Genomic DNA, 23,616 nt, shown 5'->3' with positions numbered 1-23,616 from the left:
GCTTTCCCAAGGTAGTTAGTTCATTTCTCAACAGGATGTCAGGCGAAGTACTGGGCTGCTCTGGTTCTCCACTTAACTTCACTCAGAGCCAATGCAAGTACCTCTATAGAGTACAACTCTGAATAGTATAAACATTCTGAAAAAACATCCACTTCTTGGCATGACCAGCAGTTCTAAGCATTCATTATACTGAGAAGGCAGGTGTCTAGGCACCATCAGGTCTCACAGGCTAGCCAGCTCCTAGCTGTCTTCAACAGAAAAGCCAGTTTGGTGTGCTATGGGAATGTTCATCTCAGACCTTTTAGACTGATCCCACTTGTAACAGTCTCTGAAGTGATACTGCTAGGGTTTATAAAGTTGTGCAGGATTTCTAGAAGGGGAGGCTTAAATAATTTCCTTCCCTCCCAGTTTTTCTGAATGCCAATTCCATTCAGTTCTTAATCATACCTACCATTTGTACGTAGCACAGGGATATTAGCTTTCCTGTCTTTCTCAAGGAAATAGGCTAAAACTGTATAGGCTTTTGAAAACCTTTCTTTCAAAGTTGCCTGAATTGAACAAGAAATATGATTCCACATTCTTACCTATTATGGTTATAAAACAATTTCTTTCATATTTCTTCTAATTTCATCACCCTCCTGAGGAAAGTACAATGTCATCTCCATCACACTTAGAATATTAATTTTAGTGAGTTTAAACCTACATTATACTTGAAGGGCCTGTACTATTGTGCTTTTTATTTTTCTTTCAAATTTTTCTACATTTCATTCAATCACCCTGTGTTTTCCCAACCAACAGTCAGTCTTTTATTAGGGTAGGGACAGTTGGCGCACCTGGAAAACTACACCACTTCTAGTCATACGAAACATGCTATTCAGTCAAACACTGCCTGTCTGTTCTTTGCTGCAGCCAAAACCAGGACAATCTGAGCTGGAATTGGTGGAGAAATACCAGCATGAGAGAAGAAACAGAGCCTACAGTTTTTAACATCCATGATTTCCTTTGTTTATCTTTGAATAGCTTTGCTAAATAGTTGACAACACTACTCAAAATTTGATTAAGAGAATTACTACTGTAAATGCATTTGCACCTAAATGAAGTCAAGGGAAGGACATACTCATACAATACACAGCAGAAGGAAAAATAAGTTACAGAAATCCTTCCAGCTTTCCAGCAGGAAGGAGAAAAATCACAGCAGTAATGACAATCAAGGAGAATGTCTTGCAAGTTTAAGGTTACCAACACACACTCCCTGATCTGCCCATATTAGATGCTATTCAACTATTTTTAGAAACAACTATTAGAAACAATTTAGAAACAACTATTTTTATGAACTCTGCCTGCATTTATCTATTCTTACTCTCCAATATGCTACAGATGGGGAAAAATAGGACACATGACATTGTAGAGCTTATATTACCTATTAACCTTTGGTCTGCTGCAACTGAACTGCTTCAACCCAGCGCCTTCAGTGGCAGATTTCACAATGGCCATTATTTACAGACAGTGCTAAAAAACATACAGGTGCCATCCAATTTGACTATTCACATGCTATTGAAATTAAACTTTTAACCCTTCAAGGACACAGATATGTGACACCTTAATTAGATTTCTCTACCAAGTACTTATTGCCTTCTTTCTTATATTCAGCTGCTAGGAGCGTACACCTAGCAGCAGGAGAAACCTGCACACCCTGCCCAAGAGAGGAGCATGACGGCTCTATGCATTCACATAACATTGCATAACAGCTGACAAGTCTGCAATTGATCCAACTTGTTGGTAATTATTCAGTAACGTTAGTCACATTGGGGAGGCTAAAATTACACACTGAAATTAGAAACAAACAATTCTCACCCTGCATTACAAGCTGGAAGAGGAGTTAAGCCCCTTCCTTGCAGGACCCCTTTCCCTGCAGGCAAAATGGCAGGGTGGATGCATGGTGTCTGAGCAGCAGTCAGAGAAAAGCTTCAGCCCCTTGCAACCCCTGTGCTCCCACAGCATCTCAAAAGCAGCAGCTGTGGCATTACATTGTGGCAACACCAGTGAAGAAGCAATGTGAGTAAGGTCTCCCCTGTCCCAAGCCTGGGCTCGAGTCTCGTCTTTATAATACAAGTGCTGTTAAGACCATGATAATCCATGAATTTGAGCAAGACAAATGTCTGGTGAAATGTGACAGCATGCTCTGTCACATAACTCTAAGCCAGCAGTCCTTTATAACGTTCTGAGATTTTCCTCCTAAGGCTCCAGACATAACTACTAAACCACAGAGGTCTACATCAGCTTAAAAGCAGACCTTGACAAATGCTAGTTCAGTCCATTCAGAGCTTCTGCAAAGACATATCTCAAGACAAACCCCTGAACTACCTTTAATAATGCTGCAGGTATCTTTGATTTCCCATGCAATATTTTCCCCACTATTTACCTGTATTACACAGTGATAGCAAAAGGCTGATACTGTCAGTAAAAATGATTCCTCCCTGTGGTCAGCCAAGGAACATATGAAGTAAAAAACCCAGAAAGATCCGTGATAGCAGGAAAGTCATCACCAAAACTATGCAAACATTACGGGATGTGAACTGCAATTTAAAGAGCAAATAAAGTAAAAAATATGATGTAAAAAAATAAAGACCACCATGAGAGCAGTCATCTCATTCAAAAATTCAGTTCCAAAAATGTAAGAAAAGTTAGTAGCATTGTACTTATATGACACCTACATAAACCCTATTTTCTTACCTTACAAGCATCACTTCAGCATTTGTTTGAAACTATGCTGTTACATGCACATGACAGGGGCCAAATCAGCCAATGTGAGCAAAAAAAAAAAAAAAGAGCCAACAGAAGGACTGTGGTTACTGAAAAATGTATTTAGAAAAAGGCAGGAAGGAGCCATCAGCCACAACAGTGCTGCAGTCCAGAGTGTCTACACAGGCAGGCGTGCACTGTGCCAGCCAGTACACTTGGAATGCCCTTCTTCTCCACCCAGTCAAGCCAGCTCTGGGCTCTCCTCCTAGCGGCTCACCAGATTTTCCTCTGCTGCGTTTCCCATAAGATGTGCAATAAATAAATATAAGGGACAGAGAAAGGAGGGAGAGGAAATAAAGCAAATTCCTACTTATTTTCTCTATTATCTTGCAAATTTTTACTTCAAACACTTTATATATATATATAGTGTGATCCACAAAAGAAAGAAAATACTCGGAAGAGCAAGGTCCAGAGGTAGACTGTAATGCTGCTCAGCTGTCACAAGGATTTTCATTGAACATTGAAGAACTATTGGCCCCTCTCCCCCCCCCCCCGCTTCTTAATTTCTAAATACTTTACATACTTGTGAGGAAACGTCCCTTCTGTACAGCACCTCCAACCGAGCTCACATCAGCCTTTTGCAATCAATACATACTCTACATTAAAATGACAAATGTTACTGAATACAGAAAATTATTTTGCTGACGAGATCTGTTGTTTTACTTATTTCTTGGGTAGCACAATTGTAAACAGTTATAAGGATGTGCAGAAAGTGAACACACAGCAAAAAGAAAGTAACTCACAGAGCTGAGACAACCTTTGGGCCAGCTGCAGCAGTACTGTAATATTTAATTCTCTTTCCAGATTTTATCTTTCCTGCAAACCACAGACTCCATGTAACTGCTTCATGTTACATGAACTGTATGTGCCGTGCATGGTATTACTTAAGATAAGATTCTCTCCAGTACACAGACTACCTGTAACATCATCTGCATTTTAGATATTTCAAAAGAGCAGGTAGTTGTAGAGCCGGAGGCATTTTTTTGCTGCTTTGCAAAGATTCTCCCACGTTTAGTCATTACCTGTGATTCAAATAGCGTATGAACCACCTCTTCTTACTCGTCTATTCTGCATATGTTTGAAAAGCAGTGCATTAACATTACTAATGTATGTAAAATCCTATTTGAAATCCAGAGCGGTTCCACGATCCCGGCACAACGCAACTAGCTGGAAAATCTTGGATGACAGTGCCCCTCTCTGGTCAGAAACGATCAGTGCATATTTGCAGTGTCTCTTCCAAAACCAGAACTTTTGTCTCGCGAATCGAATATAACTACACAAAACGTTCTGATTGAGAGCAACAAAACGTTCAGATGCTACCTTTAACTGAGCTGAGCACTGCTTGCTGATTTATAACCAGAGCACGCCGGCTACCTTCGCATGAAAGGCATAGTACACTGAGATACTCTGCATCATGCAAGTGTACATTTTACATTTAAGTTACCAGTCATAGCTGAAACTACCCCGGTGTGCAAGTTCGAATACCTCCAAGACCTGAATAAAGGTTGAGGGTCTGAACCAAAAGCCATATTTTGAGACTCAAAAGTGATATATACCTTGGTTAAATCACAACAGCTGTTTGCTCAAGCAGAACAGACAGCAAGATTTGATAGATCTACTACGGTCCACAATAAAATTAATAGCGAAAGGACAGAAATTACCTGCATCTCTGTCCACAGCTTCCACCTTTATGACAAACTGCCCTGGATCTTGGTTTTCACGAACTGCAGTCTCGTAAAGTTGCTTCAGAAATATCGGAGTCTCATCATTAACATCAACAACAATGATGGTTAGAACTTGTGTGGCAGAGAGAGCTGGGCTGCCATCATCAAGAGCCATGACTGTCAAATTGTAGCACTCCTGAGTCTCACGGTCCAGGAGCTGGGCTGTAGTTAAGAGTCCTATTATAAAGAAATAAGTTATTTATAAAGTATTCTGAAGGTATTAAGAAAGTATTCTGATTCAGGTCAGGATCCCAGTTGTTCCAGCACTCACAGCTTCAGCGGTAGCATCACTGTGCACACCGTGCCACTACAGCATGGCTTCCAGACTTTGAAGTCAATCATTACATGTGATTAGGATGACAATTTGCGCAGAAATGCTCATTCTGACGTCAAGAAAAACTAAGATTCACAGAATATTCAAGTGAAGTTCAGAGATTCCTTTTTATTTAACTTCGGTCTCAACTTTTTAGCTTAAATATTAAACTTAATTATTTTTAACTTCTTTAACTTTTTGTCTTCTTTAGCACATAAGTAATACAATTAGGAGCTCTACAAATCAGTGCCAGCTGTATCCCCTAATGTATTCAAAACCAGAGTAAGAACCAGAAAATACTGTAACCATTAGGGCAAGAGCTGCATTTGCATGCAGATGGTATAATAGTTGCACAATTCATTCAGGAGTGAGAAAATTTCAGAAGGCTGATGAAATTCATCAGCACTTTGAGCTGCCACCAAGCATGTTCCACCACAGTGCAACGCACAACTCCTTGATCTTGACTTTGCCTTTCCGTGTGTGTATGTATAGCAATATGTAAGCATCATGCAAAAATAAGGATGAAGCATTTCACTGCACACACTTTCTTCCCACATTCCTTAATGTGCTGTTTGGAAGGTGCTCCAGTACATCTACACAACACAGCAACAGTGTCATGTGGAAATTATTGAGCTAAGCATCATTGAGCTTGCCTACTGCACATAGTACTGCCATGCTTGTGTGGCGCTCTGCCCTAAGCTATCACCCCTGAGGACATTAAGTACCATCAAGACGTGGTATTTCATGCATATGGCATTGTATGTACTCCCAAATATTACCATGAAAAGCACAAGACAAGAAACTCCAGAAGTTACAGTACCTGTGATATTATCCAATACAAATGTTTTGTTTTCATTGCCTGAAACAATGTGAAATGTAACTTGTCCATTTCTTCCCTCATCAGGATCCTTTGCAATTATGCGATGCACAAGGAAGCCCACCTCCACATCCTCCATGACATAGGAAAGAGGTGAAGATGTAAAACTGGGACTGTTGTCATTGGTATCTAAAATAACAATTTTCACAGCCAGAGAATCAACCCTGCGATCACTCAGATTTATTGCCTGGTCTGTTGCAGACACTGTAAGGACCACAGAGCGAATAATCTCCCTGTCTAGTGCAAAAGCTGTGGTCAAGGTGCCGTACAAAGGGTGAATATGAAATAGATTTTCATCCATGTTACTAATTTCTAGGGAATACTGTATTTTGCTGTTCAGAAAACTGCCATCTCCATCTTTTGCATTGAATGTGTAAACCAGAGTGCCAATAGGTACATTTTCCTCTATGCCAATCACTACAAAGTCATCTTGAAAAAAAGGTGAATGATCATTCTGATCTTCTACATCAATACTTAGGAAAACAGTGTTATTCTGTGGAGGATTATTATTATAATCCTTTATAATAACTTGCAAAAGGAAGTGCGAAGCTGTTTCATAGTCAAGTGCCTTCGAAAGATAAAGGCCTCCTGTCAAGCTGTCTATTTCAAAATGAATATCATCATCATCATCATCATCTCTAGCAATACTGAAATGCAGTTTCCTGTTGACAGTTAGGTGATTATCAGGCCACTTCAGAGCATTCAACACTTGCGCAGGTCTAAAATTTTCAGGTATGATAAAGTGCTTGAAATCTTGAGAGAAGACAGATCTCCCACTGGGAAGTGGGATTACCTGAAACGAAAGCACAAAGACCTCAATACTTTCCCATTGTTAGTACAAATAGTATAATTATTTCTTTTTCCTTAATAGTTTATTTTTTGTGACTATATTTATCCTAAGTATGCCTCAAAGCCAGAAAACAAACTCAACATGCTCCATGAAAGTTCAAATTGTCCTTGGCCAGTCATTCCATAACTCTGTTTTTCATTCCTACGTTAAAAGAAGGAACAAGACTCTCTCACCCCCTTAATAACAGGGTCTGAAGACAAGATGACTTGAATATTGCTACCTCTGCCCCTACTCTGAAGCACTTCAATTGCCTTTGACATAGATGTGACAAAGCATGGTAGTTATGCAGTTTGCCAAACAGAGATAGCTGGGGATTTTTGAGGGTTGTTTATATCATTACAGGGTTTCGTTCATTACAGATTGCTGCAGTGTTCCAAGTTAATGCTTTAAAATGAAATAATCTCTTCCACTGTGAGAACTGCATTTGCCTTGTCTTGACTGAAGCCTTTTTTTTTTTTTTTTCTTTTCCCCAAGCTATCCAAAACGAACCAGCTTTTGGGTGACATAAAAATAGCAGCCTCAGTGACATTCAACCCCTCATAAAGGGGCGCACAGGCAGCCTGGACAAAGCAGCCCCACTGCTGCTCAATGAACAGCAGGTGGCTGGCTGTGGAAAGAGCACACGCTGGATTTCACACTCCCACGCAGAGCAGCGCTGTATAAACCAGCACAAAAAAATGAGCTATCCTTATACCGGGTTACAGAGACAGAGTATTTTCCTTCTCTTTTCCAGTGTTCATAATGACCTTCTACTAAAGCACAAACCTCATCTACTTGCAAGACAATCCAGAATGTTGTTGTGCATTCTTAACAAATCAAAATGAGTCAGCCCTCTCATTTTCTCCCTCAACAGAAAAACAGCTAAATTACCACGAGACAAGGTGCTTCTAATTTTGAACCTCTTCCTTTCTTCAGCTTTTTTCCCTAGCTTCTCCCCCCCAGTTTCTATTTTATTTTCAAAGAAACCGAGTATCTAACATAACTCTTCTATCTGTACGGCGTAAATAAGTACCTGGACATAAACAGCAGCATGTCCTTGAAGTGAAGGCATCCCCTGGTCCTTGGCTGTGACCATCATTCTGTAGTCTGATCTCTCAGCATGTGACAGAGAGCGGGTTGCTCTTATCTCCCCACTGACAGCATCAATCTGGAAGTATCCTTTACCTTGTTCTAGGGGATAAAATGGGTATAAGTTACTGCAGATCTCTTCAGCTTTCCTCTATAGTACTGAACATTGTAATTAACAGTAAGAAAAAGCAGGACACAGAGGAAAGGGAACCTGCTGCACTCATGGTAGCTCTTTGTGGCTCAATTGGTTCACCTTTTTTCCTTTGAGTAAAAAGTTATTATAAAACACTCAGGATTTAGAGAGCTACAGAGAGAAACACTACAGAGTACTAAAGCAACTGTTCAGTTTTATTGTTATTCACACCACTGAGAGCAGAAAACACCTCAGGATTGGTACTCCTACTTCCAACAAAAGCTGGCAGAATAAAAACTAAGTCTTAGTCTCTGCACTGGCATGAATGGTCAAGTAAGTAATGTTAGGCATACAGCTGGCTCATGTCCCTCATAGACTATGGGTCAGAAAAGAGCCCTAGCCACCTCTAAGACACCATAACTGCAGGGATGCCACCTGCCCTGTCTGTGCTCTGAACCGGGAGGTAACTGGTGGTAGCTAAAGTCTCACAGTACATTGTTGCAGAGTAACTTGTGAATTTTGGAAATTATGCTTACATCCTTCACCAAAGACTGGCTGCATGCTAATAACAAGTGACTTCTAATTAAAATTACTGCTTGCAGGTACATCATATTACATTTATGCTAGAGTTGCAAAGAAAAATTCTACCATAGAAGAGTAAACAGCTCTTTGTGACTTAGAATCATAGAATTGTTCAGGTTGGAACAGACCCTGCAGCTCACTGAGTCCAACCATAAACCTAACACTACCAAGTTTACCTTGGTCCCAGAGTGCCACATCTACAGGTCTTTTAAATGCCTCCAGGGATGGTGACTCAATCACTTCCCTGGGCAGCCTGTTCCAAAGCTTGACAACCCTTTACATGAAGAAATGTTTCCTAATATCCAGTCTAAACCTCACCTGGCAGAAATTGAGGCCCTTTCCTCTCATCCTATCACTTGTTACAGGGGAAAGAGACTGACTCCCATCTCCCCCATTTTCAAGAAATGCAACACAAATTACTCTCCAATTTTTAGTGAAATGGGAAAGTACCTATTACCTGGTATACCTTACCAGAAACTGAGAAAATGGAATCTGTCATTACTACTTCTCTCTTAGAACACTATGCAAACACCCTTTTGTTATGCGGAGTTTTAATAAGGTGTGCTAGTGGGTTAAAGTCATGCAGCACAACAGCTGCAATTCTAATAAGCAGCTGTGGTAAAAATAAATCCAGTGCAGATGTAGTACACAAAACATCCATAAAGAACTTTATTTCCATAGGCACCTAAGTGAGCATGAAGCTGTTTATGTTCCCCAAATCTGCACATGCAAATTAGTTAGCTGCATATACAGATGTTGGGTTTTGTAGACAACCACCTCACCTGCAGCTGGAAAACATCTGCACCTGTACAATTTGAAAACAATACTGAGCACACCAGCTACAAAACAGGGGTTTCGCAATCAACAAATAGGAGGGGTCTTTCAAGTACTGTTCTGCTATTTTCGTCTAACTATAGGTTCCTAATGCTCCATGAGTCCCTTCTGGGTTGACTCTTGCAGTCTGGAATGTAACAAGGAAATTGCCGACAAAGGAAATAATATGTAGACACAATTATATTGGATGAGACAGTCCTGCGCTCTGCATTTTTCATGATAGTTTTGAAATATTAATGGTGCTATATTACTGTTTTCATAAATAGCTTTTGGTTACTTTCCTGGTTTAGGTCCCAACAGTATGTCTACATTCACAGATACACTATTTTGTTCCATATAGAGTTTCACAGCACAAAATCCCAACTAAGCAAAAAGCACAGGAGATACGAAAAACAGAACACATAATGTGAATTGCATGCATAGAATTTTAACATTTTGCTAAAACTGACATTTGAAATAACTGATAGGGAGAACTAACAAGAAAAAGAGAACAGTTAACAGAAGACTATTCCCCCTATTTTTCTACCAAAATAAAGCTACAGTTACCAAAATGAACCAAAAAAAAACCAAAAACAACACTTAAAAACATAATAAGCAGAGAACAAAAACATTCCCAGTATGTAATTGCAATCTGAGCATGATGCTATGGAGATTCATCCTTGTTTCAGGAGTGACGAGGATACTCAGTACCTCTTAGCATAAAGACTAATACTTGTTTTTTTGTTTCATATAGTAGAACAGAGCTAGAACTTCTAAATGATTGAAACTTACTTGACAGGAAAAAGGAATGGTCAGTCTACTTTTCTGAATAAAAGAGAGCTGGTCAGGAATTACCAATAGTGTTACTCACCAGACTCCACAACTCCATTAAGACCCTAATACTGCATGAAACAGTCAGTTTTGTGCATATTTTGGTGGAGATGAAAGTGACAGAAAAATCCAATAATGCTGGAAAGAGATGCTGTGTAAAACCAGAACTCCTTGGGAGTCCCACTCTGAAAGTGTTCGCCATTTTCATCTTTTGTTTTTTTGCACTAAGATGCCATGTCCCCAAAGAGCTTGAACACCCTGGAGAACAAGTACTTGTCCACTGACATACGTTCAACACTTGTCAATTTGTGTGTGCTAGCAGGGCAAACTAGGCTTCTCCTAACACTCTGGTGGTCAAGTACTAATGTATGCACAGAATTGGTCCAAATAAAACTGTAAAAGCCTCTACTTTGCCAGTGCCAGTCTTAACATACAAAGGAATAGTTTATGATGCACTACAAATACAGAATGTTTCTTGTTATAAATGCTATAGTACAAGCTATTGAGAGTCATAAAGAAGGCGAGGCAAATCACTTTGCAATTGGCAGTGTCACTAAGGAATAATACACATAGCTGAGATTCACCTCCCTCTGAATTCAGTTACTCTTTCAGTGATAACACAAAAGTGGAGGTACGGCCATTGATCATGCATTCCCATATACATGAATGTCTAAGGAGGATTTGGTTTAATTTTCTGGCAAGAGGGAGGGGTACTTTGAAGGAAACACTTCTCCTGTGAATGTTAAAATTAATCTGTAGTGTAAATCTCTGTTCTTTAACAGATTTTTCCTTATGTCATTTGTTGGCATCAGTCATCAGCCCTCCTGCATACTTGATCTATTGCTGCTATCTTGGCATTTCTTTAAGGTCTCAAGAACATTAAGAATTACAGAGTGACTCTTACAAAGCTCAACAGCTGACACTGACACTCATAGCTCTCAGTCTTGTGGCAGTGCCTCAACTGCTGAAAAGGGGACTGGTCTGCATGCAGTCCTCCAATTAACCTGGTGTCTCTGTGTTTAACAAATAAGGCTGTAAATCAGATCGTATTTCTTCTTCATATATTAGTACTGAACAATGTCCCAGAACTTGAAAATACTATTTTAAATATAAACCAGGCAAGAACTTCACCATGAAACACAAGACCAGATGTTAAAGGCTGTGAGCCAACTCACAACAACAACAACAAAAATTAGTATCAGAGAAGCTCAGCTGTTTCTGGATTTGTTTATCAGGAAAATATCTCGTTCAAGGCTGGGAGAGCTCTTCTAGTGGTTTCTGGTTTTGTTTTTGTTTTTTGCTTTTGTTTTTGTTTTTTTTTTTTTGCTGCTGTTTTTATCCTTTTGCTCTTTCTAGAGACAGCATTTACAAGACCAGTTATATTTTGTGTTGCGAGTCATTTTTTTAATTTGAACTCTCACTTACTCCCCTCTGGGGTTCTACAGTGAAGCCAGTAAAAAACATCCAATGTGCTGTTTGAAGAAAGGGGATATAGTTAGATATACAGACAGGCAGAGACCCCTGAAGAACACTTCCCGTGTTGCCTGGCCACAATCCTTCAAACAAAGGATTGCACACTACTCATTCTCTTTTTCTTAAGGGAGATCATTTCGTGCAAAATATTGTTATTCACAATGCAGAAAAGTATAATTCTCTCCAATTCTCTCTGGAAGAGGCAGTCACTTGTATCCAAATTAAGGGAATAATAGCACAGCCATAAACCGACTCTACAGTATTTTATTATCTAAATATTTTCAACTGCAAAATTTTCAATGAGTTGTTAAATGTCTCATTTTTTTAAGCATCTCATGTTGGAAGACGGCAGAGTTAGCTCCCTGGCCCTTGTGGATTCGAATCTTAAAGTCTTTCCATTACTCCACAGAAGTCAAAAGGGTACATAAATATGCAGTATAACATAATCCATGGGATCCTTTTGGTAATTTCAGCCTTGGCAGGAAGAGATGACAGATACCCTTGCTCTTTAAGAGTGAGAAATAATGTAGCTTTGCAGTATTTTGTTCTTTAGTCTGCAGTGACAAATAATAGTAATGAGTTTAAACCAACTGAGCCCATTATTTGAGCTCTGCCTACACAGAAAAGAACACTTGAGGAAATGCACTGAGTGGATGGAAATACTGGAAATGCTTTTTTGCTCTGATGAAACAGTATACTTTGTGAGCAAATTACCACAGACTACAAACACCAAGCTTAAAAGGTATTGATTACATTAAGCTGGTAAATAGAGCAGGTACCGAAATAAAATAAATAGTTCTGTTCTTGGTGCCTCTTGCTGTCTTGAACCAATAGCAAAACAGGGCAGAAGTAACAGACATGTTTTCCTCTTTGGTTACAGATGGAGATCTCTTGTGTAAAACTGTAGCGAGTGGTATGAGGCAAAACCTCTTACCAGCATTAATGCCCCAGTCCTACTAATGTTCCAATTTAGGACTCCTCTGTTAGCGATTCCACTGCACACAAAACTGGATACCATAGCTTACCCTAGAAGTGAACCAATACATGCAGCAATTACAGGGAAAACTATAGAGGAGAAGTGTTTTTAAGTGGCCACACTATGTCAGGCTAACACAGTGCTAAACAAAGGATGAAACATGAGCTAAAAACCACAAGCCTCATCGTTTGCCCAGATTACCTGCTGATCCTTCCAATCCCTGTCTCAGACTGTCATGAACCATTCTTTTAGAAAATTTTCAATTGGTCATGGGAAAAGGGAGATTGTTTTTCCTTTAAGATGTTAACAACTGAAATACTAAACTGTACAGTGCAAGATCGTGGCCCTAATCTTTTCTAAGTGCTCTCTGGCCAGCTGGCAGTCAAGCAATCAAACCCCTGGGAAGATGGGACAGAGAGGGAAGGGAGAAAAGGTAACTGTTTGCACCTCTTTAAATACTTCGTAAGACATATGATGTCCTGATTCCTATTTACAGAGCCACATTTATTCAAACAGACACAAAACAGACATAGCATCCTGTATGTATACATGGCACCTCTAAAGCTCTAGTTTTAAAACTCTACTTCAATGTATCTTTTCTTATGAATAACACTTTAAATTCTTACCTGACTCTAGTGAATATAACACAACACCATTGTTTCCAGAATCAGGGTCTTTTGCGAAGACAGTGGTAATAAGTGTCCCTGGTGGCTGACCCTCCAAAACCTGTCATCAAGCAGTTTATATATAATTTGGAGATACACATGGATAAGAGTGAGCCTTAAAATAAATTCCTTGCCATAACACAAGAGTTTAGCTGTTGCTCTGTTTTCCATTTCATTAATATTTACAGTAATACAAAAAGCGTTTCAGGAATTGGTAAATAATACAGCTCTGGCAATCTATAGTCTGCATATATTGCCAGTTCAAAAGCCTTTACTTGAGCAGACTCAGAGGTGAGAAATTAAAAGAGATTCTAATGCACACCTAAATAAAATTACATGTATATATCCTCTACATCTAATAATATCAAATCTTTTGTAATCATTTTGCAATCATTAATTCATATTTTGAAATTCCCAAATATATCCGAGTCTCAATGCAGGATTTCTGTTTCAGAGCACGGGGGATTTGGGCTCCTGCCACAGGGTGGTGCTCGGAGCAAGGCAGCGCATCCCGCCTGCAGCACCCACCTTCAGGTGCAGCCCGTGTCCCGGTGCTGCCTGAGGGAAGAAGGGTCTGTTGTCGTTGAGGTCCCTCACGGTGATGTACACGGCTGCTGTGGCATTGAGCCGCGGTGACCCGTGGTCGGTCACTAGCACGGTCAGCTGGTGGTGAGCTTGTTTTTCACGGTCTAGTGCAACCCAGTTTATGATTTCACCTGATGAACAAACAAAATGAAGGAGAAAGTGAGTTGGGTATTTACTATATGCTAGCAGTCATCTTACTACGTGCAATTACATACTTAAGTTAACATGAAACAATGATAAATGTCTTCTGATATATCTTACTGCTGACATTAAAACCTCAGCTTTCCAAGCTCCATCCCACAGAAGCAGCCTGTCAGTCAGTTTGCCCTTCTACTTTAGCTCCATATTACTTTCTTTACCGCACAGTGGATGCCCCGGAGCAAAGGTATAAAACAGTACAAAACACTGTGCTGACCTTCCAAAGAAATTCATCTGGCCTTTTCTTCACCACACTTCAGGGCAGACAATGCAGGGTTTTAACTGCTGACAAATGGCCCTTATTATGCCCCCAGGTTAGGAAGCTCTCAACACAATGTCTCTATATTAATCAGGAACCCTTATGTCTCCTATATGTTCTAGAAAACCCAGTGAAAAAATCTGACCCAAACTTGTCTCTGTTTCCTCAGCCATACTCAATATAGCTGTAGATTTGTGGTTGACCACAGTCCTTTACACAGATAACCATGTATTATTTTAAGATCTTCCAGATTAACCCCTAGTACTCTATTTGCCTTTAAACTTCCATAAATGTACTCAACAGCAACCTGCTTTGAAAGCTCAATTTTATTTTGAGATTCATACAGAGAAATTCTGGGAAAGCCTATTCACTTCCCCTGAGCACAGGATATCTGTGAACAGGAATTTTAAATGGCATATCTTTGCTTGCTACATATCATTTTGCTAAACAGGATTATTTACAGTGCTGGTGTTCCTTCCAGGATTCCCTTCCCCTGGGCCCTCCATGCTGTGATCAGTGGTGTTGAGCCATGTGGACAAAGTACCTATTATTAAGACATTTGGGATTCACTGCCGGGTACACCCTGTGCCGTGAAAAAATTTTCTCAGTCAATTTGATTTCTGTGGTGCCATGTACAACATGAACTCGGGTTTGAGGTAACTTACAGAACTTTCTGCAAATACTTTAAATCACTGTAACTGTCAAATGTCATAGTTACCATTACAGTTATTTACGGCTGATTTGCACTTTTCAGCTGTACTTGATCACAGGCAATTAAGTTCCTCATATGAATTACTAAAGCTGTAACTCAGAATTTCTTCTTTTAATTTGTTACAGTCAAACACTAAAACTTACGACCAAGTCACCAGAATGGAGTAATGAAAAAATCAGATCCTAAGGGTTAGCTCATTCTTCATGAACATGTATTAGATTTATTTCATTCCCCAAATTGTGAAGCTCTGAGTTAGGATATTCACATACCAACCCAAGAGATTCACAGCAGTTCCTGAAAGCTTTACACTTTACTTCCATTCCCTTAGGAAAGGCTGCTTTCCAAAAGCACTATTAAGCAGATCACAAATCATAAAATGCTACCTGTGTTGGAATTCATCTTGAAATACTTTCCATCAGATAAGAGGAAGTAGGAAAGTTGTCCATTTCTTCCCGAGTCTTTGTCAACAGCTGTAATGGTGCCAACCACACCCCTAGGAACTGGATTTTCCTCCATTTCAAAGAAGAAGCTCTCATGCATAAACACAGGAGGATTATCGTTTTCATCCAGGACATTAACTATTACTGATGTACTTGCATTTTGTCTGAGGTTTTCATCCTCAAAGGTGCTGACCACGGCTCTAAAACTTAGTATCTGTGTACATTCATAGTTCAAACGTTTCCGAAGATAAAGCCAACCAGTATCAGAGTTGATTCCAAATGCAATAGAATCCATGCTAGGCTCTAAGGAATATGTCAGCTTGGAGGTAACTCTGTGTAGATCAAGTGAGTGGGCTTTAACCTGAAGGATTCTGGCACCTGGAGAGGTAGCTTCACTGATTTCTACTTGATACACCAAGTTTTGAAAAACCAAAGTAGGGCCCATATTCTGTTCTTCAATAATCACTGTCAACATCAGGAAAGAAGTCAGAGGAGGACTTCCACAGTCTTCAGCTGCTATATGCAGAGTATATTCCCTCTGCTTATCTGCAAACACTGTCCTGGTGAGGTTTACCACTCCAAGGCTTGGATCAATGCTAAATGGATTTGACTGCTTGCTTGAAATACTGTATTTGATAGCCCCATTTAAGCCACTGTCTTTGTCTTCTGCATGAGCAATGTAGACAGCAGTGCCAGGAGGCTGGGTATGTGAAATAGTTACCTTATCAGATCTGGTAAGAAATACTGGGGGATTGTCATTAATATCAATTACAGATATGTTCACCTGGGTGCTACTGTAGACAGGGGAGTTACCCAGCTGTGACTGAACAGTGAGCACCGCAACAGACTGAGTTTCATGGTCAAGCTGTTTTTGAGTGCGAATGACACCAAACTGGGGGTCAATAGAGAATCTTCCATGTGGGTCACCAGAGCAAATTCTGTAAGAAACCGCTTCCAAAGAATCTAGAAAGGGAAATAACAAAAAAAAAAGTAAAAAAAAAAAAAAAAAAAAAAGGAAAAAAGGAAAAAGATAACATTAATATTAGTAAGAACATCTGTAAAGAATGCATGCTGTTAAATTCAGTGGAATAAATATAAGTTACACAAATGTTTAACTTCTTTCGGCTTTTTATGTTTCCTTCTTCCTGTTGCTGGAGCTCTTCAGTAAAGTGTGGTTGTATATCGTTTGCCCATTTATGCAGTGTTTGATTTTCATCTCACTGGTATGATAAAACTCTATAGACAAAATAGTGTAATAGCCTCTTGGTTTTCTCTGCTCTAAAACATAGAAAGTAACCCACATCTATAAATTAGTTTTATGGGATTATTTTCACTACACACTTCACTATATGAAGGAATGAAACAGCTGGCAGTTCTCTGAACAAACTTAATTTTACTGAACTTACTGTTCATGGAAAACCATTGTTATTACCCTTATACATCAGACACTACCTAAAGCAAAAGCTGTTTAAAGGTTCAGGCTTATTACAAAGGCCACTCTGCAGATGCTACCTCACCCTGAGGACGGTGGTCAATACAATGTCCTTCCAAAAGGAAGAAAATTAGTGAGGAGGACCTGACTAATCAAACTTACGTAAAACCTCTGCCTCTACCACCTTACATGTATAGATCCATCATTAAGTTGGTACGTGGACTTATGGCTCCCACTGCTCTGCATAGGAAACAAATATACATGGCTGTCAGGATTCTCTGAAGCTTCTGAATACTTTCTAATCATGAGTATTGCTCTGAGATTTTTCTCTCATGGCTAATGATTTAAGAGAAGCCACACCATCATACAGATCCTTCCTCACACTTTCACAACACGCTCGCAGTCTCCCCACTTGCAGTTACAGAAATCCAACTGGAAGAAAATGGAGGCAGTTTCCAATCCCCATGAACCACCAAGGAGAGTACCATGAATCTCAATCTTTTCAAAAGGGCATCCTAATACAGCAGCAATTACACCAGCTGCTGTAAATACCAACAGTAAATACTGTTTAATGCTTGACAGCCCGAATGAATAATATGAAAGCTTAAAAAAATTATCTGCAGCTATTTACAATTAATGGTCACATTAAAAAACTAACTTCAATGTAATCTCTGACTGAGCATGCAACTTACTTGGAGGCCCTCTGGCCTTTACAGTGCCAACTGGGCTGTCTTCAGGTGCATCTTCAGGAACAGAAAACGCATACCGGGATCTCTCAAATATGGCAGGGGCCAAAGCAGTCTGAAGGATGTTTACTGTGACGGCTGCATTGGTGGCAGAGGGAAGGCCACCCCCATCCCGTGCAGAAATGGTCAGGAAGAGCACAGAACGTGTCAGGTGACCAAGAGCTGAGATCAGGTAAATAGTTCCTGAAAGTACACAGAAATAAAGGAGCAATGAAATAAGTTAAAATTCAACAGCCTGACAAAACAGTTTCAACATGAACTTCTACTCTTAGAGAAGGTCAGATAATGGGCGCTTTTTGTAGGGCTTCTGGGAAACAGTCACTTGCTGCCTGATCACAAGTTTCTCATAAAATAACCTTTAATGGTAAATCCTAACGTCTGTTGAATTTGCAAGCTGCTAACAATTACATTTTATATAAACTCTATGAGATAAGTAATTATTTAAAAATACAATGCTCTGTCCAGAAATACAGCACTTTGGATGTCCCTTCCTCAAGATAAATACATTTTTCAGCCTTTAACTGTGATGAATGAGACTAGCTGTCTCCAAATACATTCTCTTTTGACTGCTAAAATAAGTCTTTAGTAATATTAGATAATTATGCCCAATTTTCAAATACTCTCCATATAACTACAGAAACCCACATCTAACTATTATTACTTAAGATGGCAGTATGAGTAGAAAGAATGAACATGGCAGGAATCCTGTCCCATTCTTCTTCTATGAGTAAAAATTGCATGAACTTCAAAGAAAGCTTTGTTTGAGTGAAGACTTCAGACTGAGCAATGAGAATTATATTCAAACCACAGGTGTCTATGGGATGTTCATAACGGTCCACAACAATTATCCAAAACTGATACTTGTTAATTGTTCTGTGACAGTCATATATTGTCCTTTGCAAGCAAATTAAGGATTTGTAAATGAAGATGTAAACCCACAAATAAATCATTAGCCTTCAGAGCACTATTAAATGTCTGGTCCAGGTGAAGTGAACACAACTAGTTAAAAATTTAGGGGTAAGCACTAGATCAAAGGGCAATACTGCAGATCACAGTATGTTTGTGATTTCATAAATGGTACAACTAAACTATAACCTAAATTATAGATTAATTTATAATTAAGTATTACAAATTATAATGTGAGGCACACAGCTGAAGACCAGGTGTTTACAGACAGGTAAAAGATGGAATAAGGAAACGTAATTATGCCCTAGAGAGCATTAATATTGGTTTATCTTATCCATTCCAGCATCTTCCCTATCACACACCAGAAGGAAGAACACTTAAACATTATTTGAGGTGGGAAAAATCCATCAATATTCTTTGGTGGTCACAAATTTTGCAGTACAAAAAGCTATTTGTAAAGTAAGGTTTTGAACGTGAAAATGAAGATGGGAGGTAACCAAATGAAAGAAAATTCTCAGCGATGACTAAGTTTAACTAAATACGCAGTAAATAGTAAAACTGCAGTATGTTAAGTAGTAAGGTCACAGTAAACTCAAGTCATTCAATAGAGACAATCTCTACATACCAACAGGTATTTTTAAGAAATCACCTACTCTTTTTCCTACAGTTCATACAGTTTTGTAGGCTGGTAAAGACACAAAACTTCTAGCAGCTCGGTAAAACCTAACCTTTAAACTTTGAGCTACATTTGTAATTTCCTGGCTCCTGAGACAGGTTTAGTAGGAATGTTGGTTGGTATTCAAGTCAGACATTTAACTGTCCTATTTGTCAGGGTAAAAATTTGATTTAACTCAAAAGTGCCTTCGGAGAATCAGTGCATTATTCAACTACAATATATCTTCTCAAAATCTTGGTGAAGCCACAACACTAATTTGCTTGCTACAATACATTCTGAAGCCGAATAATGGAAATATATAAAATCCTTATAAATATTCAAATACGCATGTGGTATACTTTCCAATTACACTGCTAGGACATTATGATAACAAACTGTGTCTTGACATGCTTAAAATGCATTCAAAGGGTCTTCAGGATGAAGATAGAATACTTTCCACTAACAACAAATGTCACATTCCAGTGTGACAAACCACAGTAAAAAAACAAGAGCTACAGATGGCTTCAGAATTCATTGCTGATCCAGCTCCTATGCCAATAACTGATGCACTTCCAAGACTAAACCTTATTTTGGCCTTTTTTTAATATTTTATTTTTTGTCTTTTAATGATTGGGGTTTACAGTTAGTTAGACATATACTTTGGCATTTCCTGAGGTAACCTGAGCAACTGTAGCTTGAAGGAAAAAGGGGCTTAGCCTTTTCTTTTCCAGAGGTTAAACATATAAACGTGGGTTTTAAACACTGTTGCTGTCAAATCAAGTGAAACCAATCAAATGGACTGTTTTTTTACTAACTTGACTAATTGGGTATTTTTCTATTAACAAGGCAAAAAATATCTCATTCCCATTTTGGATACTTCAAGATGTGAAGAGTGGGAAATCTTCTACAGAAAAGCATCATATTGAAATTCTTACTCTCAAAGCAGTAACTAACAACTTCAGAGTATCCCTTAGCAAAGAGGGGAGCAAATAGTGCTCCATTCCAGGAACTCTGATGACCTGGTGGAACAGACATATTTCAGAATCAAAATTCCTTCTCTGCTCATCTAGACAGATTACAGCACAGTCCATGCCAGATCAGCTACAGAGAGGAGACAGGGAAAAAAATGGTAAAAGATTCATTCTTTTTCTGTGTCCTAGGGAGGAAAGGGAATAGTCAAGTACATCTCACCAATTTAGCCCTTTCTTGCAGGACCAGGGATGTCCTAAGAACAGTGGCAGATGCCAGTAAAAAGTACCTGTCTTCCATATGGTTCTTTCCAGCCTCAAAACTGTAGTATGAAGGAAATTTTATAACCCAGTTTGACTTTTAATTATATATATTCTGTTTCTTTCAACATTTGTAGGACTGGGCATTAGCTTTGCTTCTGGCAATATATAACCCATACAGACATTTGAGACAGCTCTACCGTATAAGGAGGAACATGACACATTAGGCTCTATTATGGCACTATATGACAGGAAAGAAGGTGTAGAACTAAGCAGCATCTGGGATCCTACTTTCTATGTGGTTAGATAAAAATGTCAGACTATGACTAAAATGAACAGCCACAACTGCTTGGGTCCAAAGCAGCTGCCAGCATAGCTCGGAGCAGGCTGGTATATTTGATCTGCTGAAGTACAGTGTAGGGGATCCCCAGTACTACATTGTAAAGGCAGGAATGGAGGGCTAACTGCAAGAAGCATGTGACAGGAATTAGCTGTGTAAGTCACACACTTGGTGTGCGAAAAGTCAAGGTATGCCTTGCTAAGTAACAGGCTGAAGAGGAGTCATTGGGTTTTTTTCTTTCCTGTTCTGTAATTAAGAAAATACAGTGGCTTGTTATTATTATTACCATGGTCATTCGCAGCCTGCAATCTGTGGTTTCAGGAAACTTAAATGACAATTAGATTGCTGTGGTACAGAATATATTCTTCCATTACACATAACAGTTCATACAACAGTTTCTAGAAATGCTGACAACATAAAGGGAATAATGAGATGGCTCCTCTGTGAGGAACATTTTACCAAGACCAAGGCTCTCAGCAGGAGACCACACAGACACAAATGTGGTTCCACTTTAAGAAGGCACTGTGTGAAAGATGCCACTTTCTTTCTTATAGCTTGGCTCCCCATATATATATATGGACAGTCTTATCTGCTGCCTTTAATAACATTTAATTCCCTTTTTCAAAATCTATTGTTTATATTACTGCAGTGCCTTGAAGATGTAATTTCAAGTAATTTCTCATTGCGCACAAGAGAGAGCTGGAATCAATTGTGCTTCACAGGTGAACAATCATATAATTGCATACCAGATGAAGCATTAACATCCAGCCTCACTTGCACCTTGGCAATCTCATTTTCTAGACTTGATCTGCATGGGTATAACTAACTGCAGATTCCAACCTTTACAAATCAAAAACATAACACAGAGACTGCCCATCGTGATTTACATACACATTTTAGATAGGATCTGCAATGCTTGCTGAAACTGCCACTGTAGGCCTTGCTCCAGGGCAGGTTAGCTCAGCACAGCCACACTGGAATTTACAGATGTTTTGCTGCAGAACAATCTGTGCCCACTGGCTAGCATAAATGGTTACAGCAGTTTCAGGGATTCAATGTAAGGTGAGAGCTAGTACTAATAAAGGGCAAAATCATGACTGTCAAATCTTTGATCTCCTTCATGCTTTCTCACTCACTGTTACATGCCACAGTACTAATTTCCAAGAAGCTCTTGCTCTCTGCTTTGTGCCTATTAACAATGAAAGATAAAAGAAGCCAATCCTTGTGCAGAACATGCAAACACATTAGTGAAAGACAGGATTCTGCAGCACCTGCTATCTCCCAGTAATTCTAATGGGATCTGTTGTTCTTACTTTTGTGGAGATGCACCCTACTCCACAGTTGGGTCAGCTGCTAAGGGCTGTTTCTCAAGAGTTAAATACAGGAGACAGGGGTGCACATCTAATGATTCTCTTAAAATATATATCTGATCATCTTCACGGTCCTGTGTTCAGTCCTAACATTACAACAGCCTCCATCACCAAAGTAGGTTCACTCACCATAAGCACTTTTTGTACAGCAGACGTAACACTGATTATCCCAATAGGATTTCTGCACATAACCTCTAGCTGACCAATTTGAAAACCTGTTTTTCCACAGGGTCCTCATGTAAGCAAAGCAAAAACCAGACCTACATTTACAGCTGTTTGTAGGTAAGCAAAATGTTTCCACTAGTCAAGCACTGCAGAGGCAAAGATAAAAATCAGGACACACTAACTTCAGGACACTAGATTGCATAGGAATGTGTTCCTGCTTAGAAAGCTTCCAATATTTTCTCATTGTTCATTAAATAAGAAGGCACTTTGGAACACAGCAAGAAGAACAAAATCAACAACTATCAACAGTGTCCCCTAAGACCACAAAACTGAACGCCTTAACAACTTTAAATAACATCAGTCTTTCTTCACCAAATATCCTAGGATGGGTCAGCTGACATGACCTGATACAGCTCAGACAGTAAGCAGATGGCAAAAGTTATGCACAGTTCATCACCCCAGCTCACCTTCAAAGCTGGCAGCTGGACCTGCTGTTTAATACTGCATATCTGAGAGCTGCATGCAGTTAGGAGGTGTAGACTTAGACATGAACATTAAAACCATCATTGTTCTAGGGAAGAACAACAGTGTTTCTACTTGACATTTCCACTGAACTTTATCTGACTCATTGTCTACACTCTAATTTTAGGTTGCCATTTAGGTTCCTGTTTTAGCTATTTACCTGTATTTAAAATGCACCTTTTTAAGTGAAGCTGCATTCTTGATGGTAACTGTAACAACACTGCCAAATGCACTATTTGAAGAGCTGGTCTAATAACTGTCAGGGGAAATTATAGAACTAATAAGGACTTACTTTCTTATTTACAGTCTACCTGCTATAATACACAGAGCTTCAGCTCATAACAAAAAGCTTTAAAAACTTAATCTTGATGGCATAAACACTGTTTTGCATTTCAGCGAATAAGAGGACCATTTCAAGTCCAGAAGTATTTGGCATTTGAATATTTTTCTAGTAATTTAATGATTCAACTGATATTGATCTCTTGTCTACATTTGTATTTTACAGAAGCCTTATACCTTGCACTGGGGATGCTTTTGACAGTGGCCTCTCGCTAGCAGATTTCTCTGCTAAACCCACAGTGTTCCTCTTAGAAAAGGAATTATAAATAAAATAGCTTAGTGCCTATAATCAATACTGTATAAAGATACTCTGTTTAAGCACAAGACTTTGCTTAGCGTATGAAAGTCTATTCAAGAGTACTTCATCCAAATCTGACCAGGCTGGTAATCTGCAATATAAGGAACCAGTACCTGGATCTGTAAGCTAATGTACAGTTTTAGCACTGCAGCTCTCTACTGTTAGAGCACTTTTTATTATTTTAAATACTACAGGTTAGAGATAACTTTTGTGAGCTAAGAAATATTCATCAACACACAAAACATTAATTTCTAATTAAGGTAACTCCATTATTCACAGGCAGAATATCCACCTGAGCATCAGCCTCTCATGT

The 23,616-nt window shown here is 39.2% G+C and overlaps 1 protein-coding gene across 1 annotated transcript in view; it reads right to left on the bottom strand.

The window, feature by feature from the left end:
• Positions 1-23,616, bottom strand: part of DCHS2 (dachsous cadherin-related 2) — a 66,682-nt gene that overhangs the window by 27,347 nt on the left and 15,719 nt on the right. The window contains exons 3-9 of the mRNA XM_061373798.1: positions 17,426-17,662; positions 15,245-16,264; positions 13,636-13,823; positions 13,069-13,168; positions 7,579-7,736; positions 5,660-6,509; positions 4,464-4,703 (exon numbers count right to left, since the gene is read on the bottom strand). Coding sequence (XP_061229782.1) covers positions 4,464-4,703; positions 5,660-6,509; positions 7,579-7,736; positions 13,069-13,168; positions 13,636-13,823; positions 15,245-16,264; positions 17,426-17,662 — 2,793 coding nt within the window. The remainder of the gene's footprint in view (positions 1-4,463; positions 4,704-5,659; positions 6,510-7,578; positions 7,737-13,068; positions 13,169-13,635; positions 13,824-15,244; positions 16,265-17,425; positions 17,663-23,616) is intronic.

Source organism: Neopsephotus bourkii, unplaced genomic scaffold (genome assembly GCF_033783945.1).
Source record: "Neopsephotus bourkii isolate Nb327-2 ecotype Australia unplaced genomic scaffold, CSIRO-AGI_Nbou_v1 NB_168, whole genome shotgun sequence".
NCBI lineage: Eukaryota > Metazoa > Chordata > Aves > Psittaciformes > Psittacidae > Neopsephotus > Neopsephotus bourkii.
This window is presented reverse-complemented; position numbering and strand designations above follow the sequence as displayed.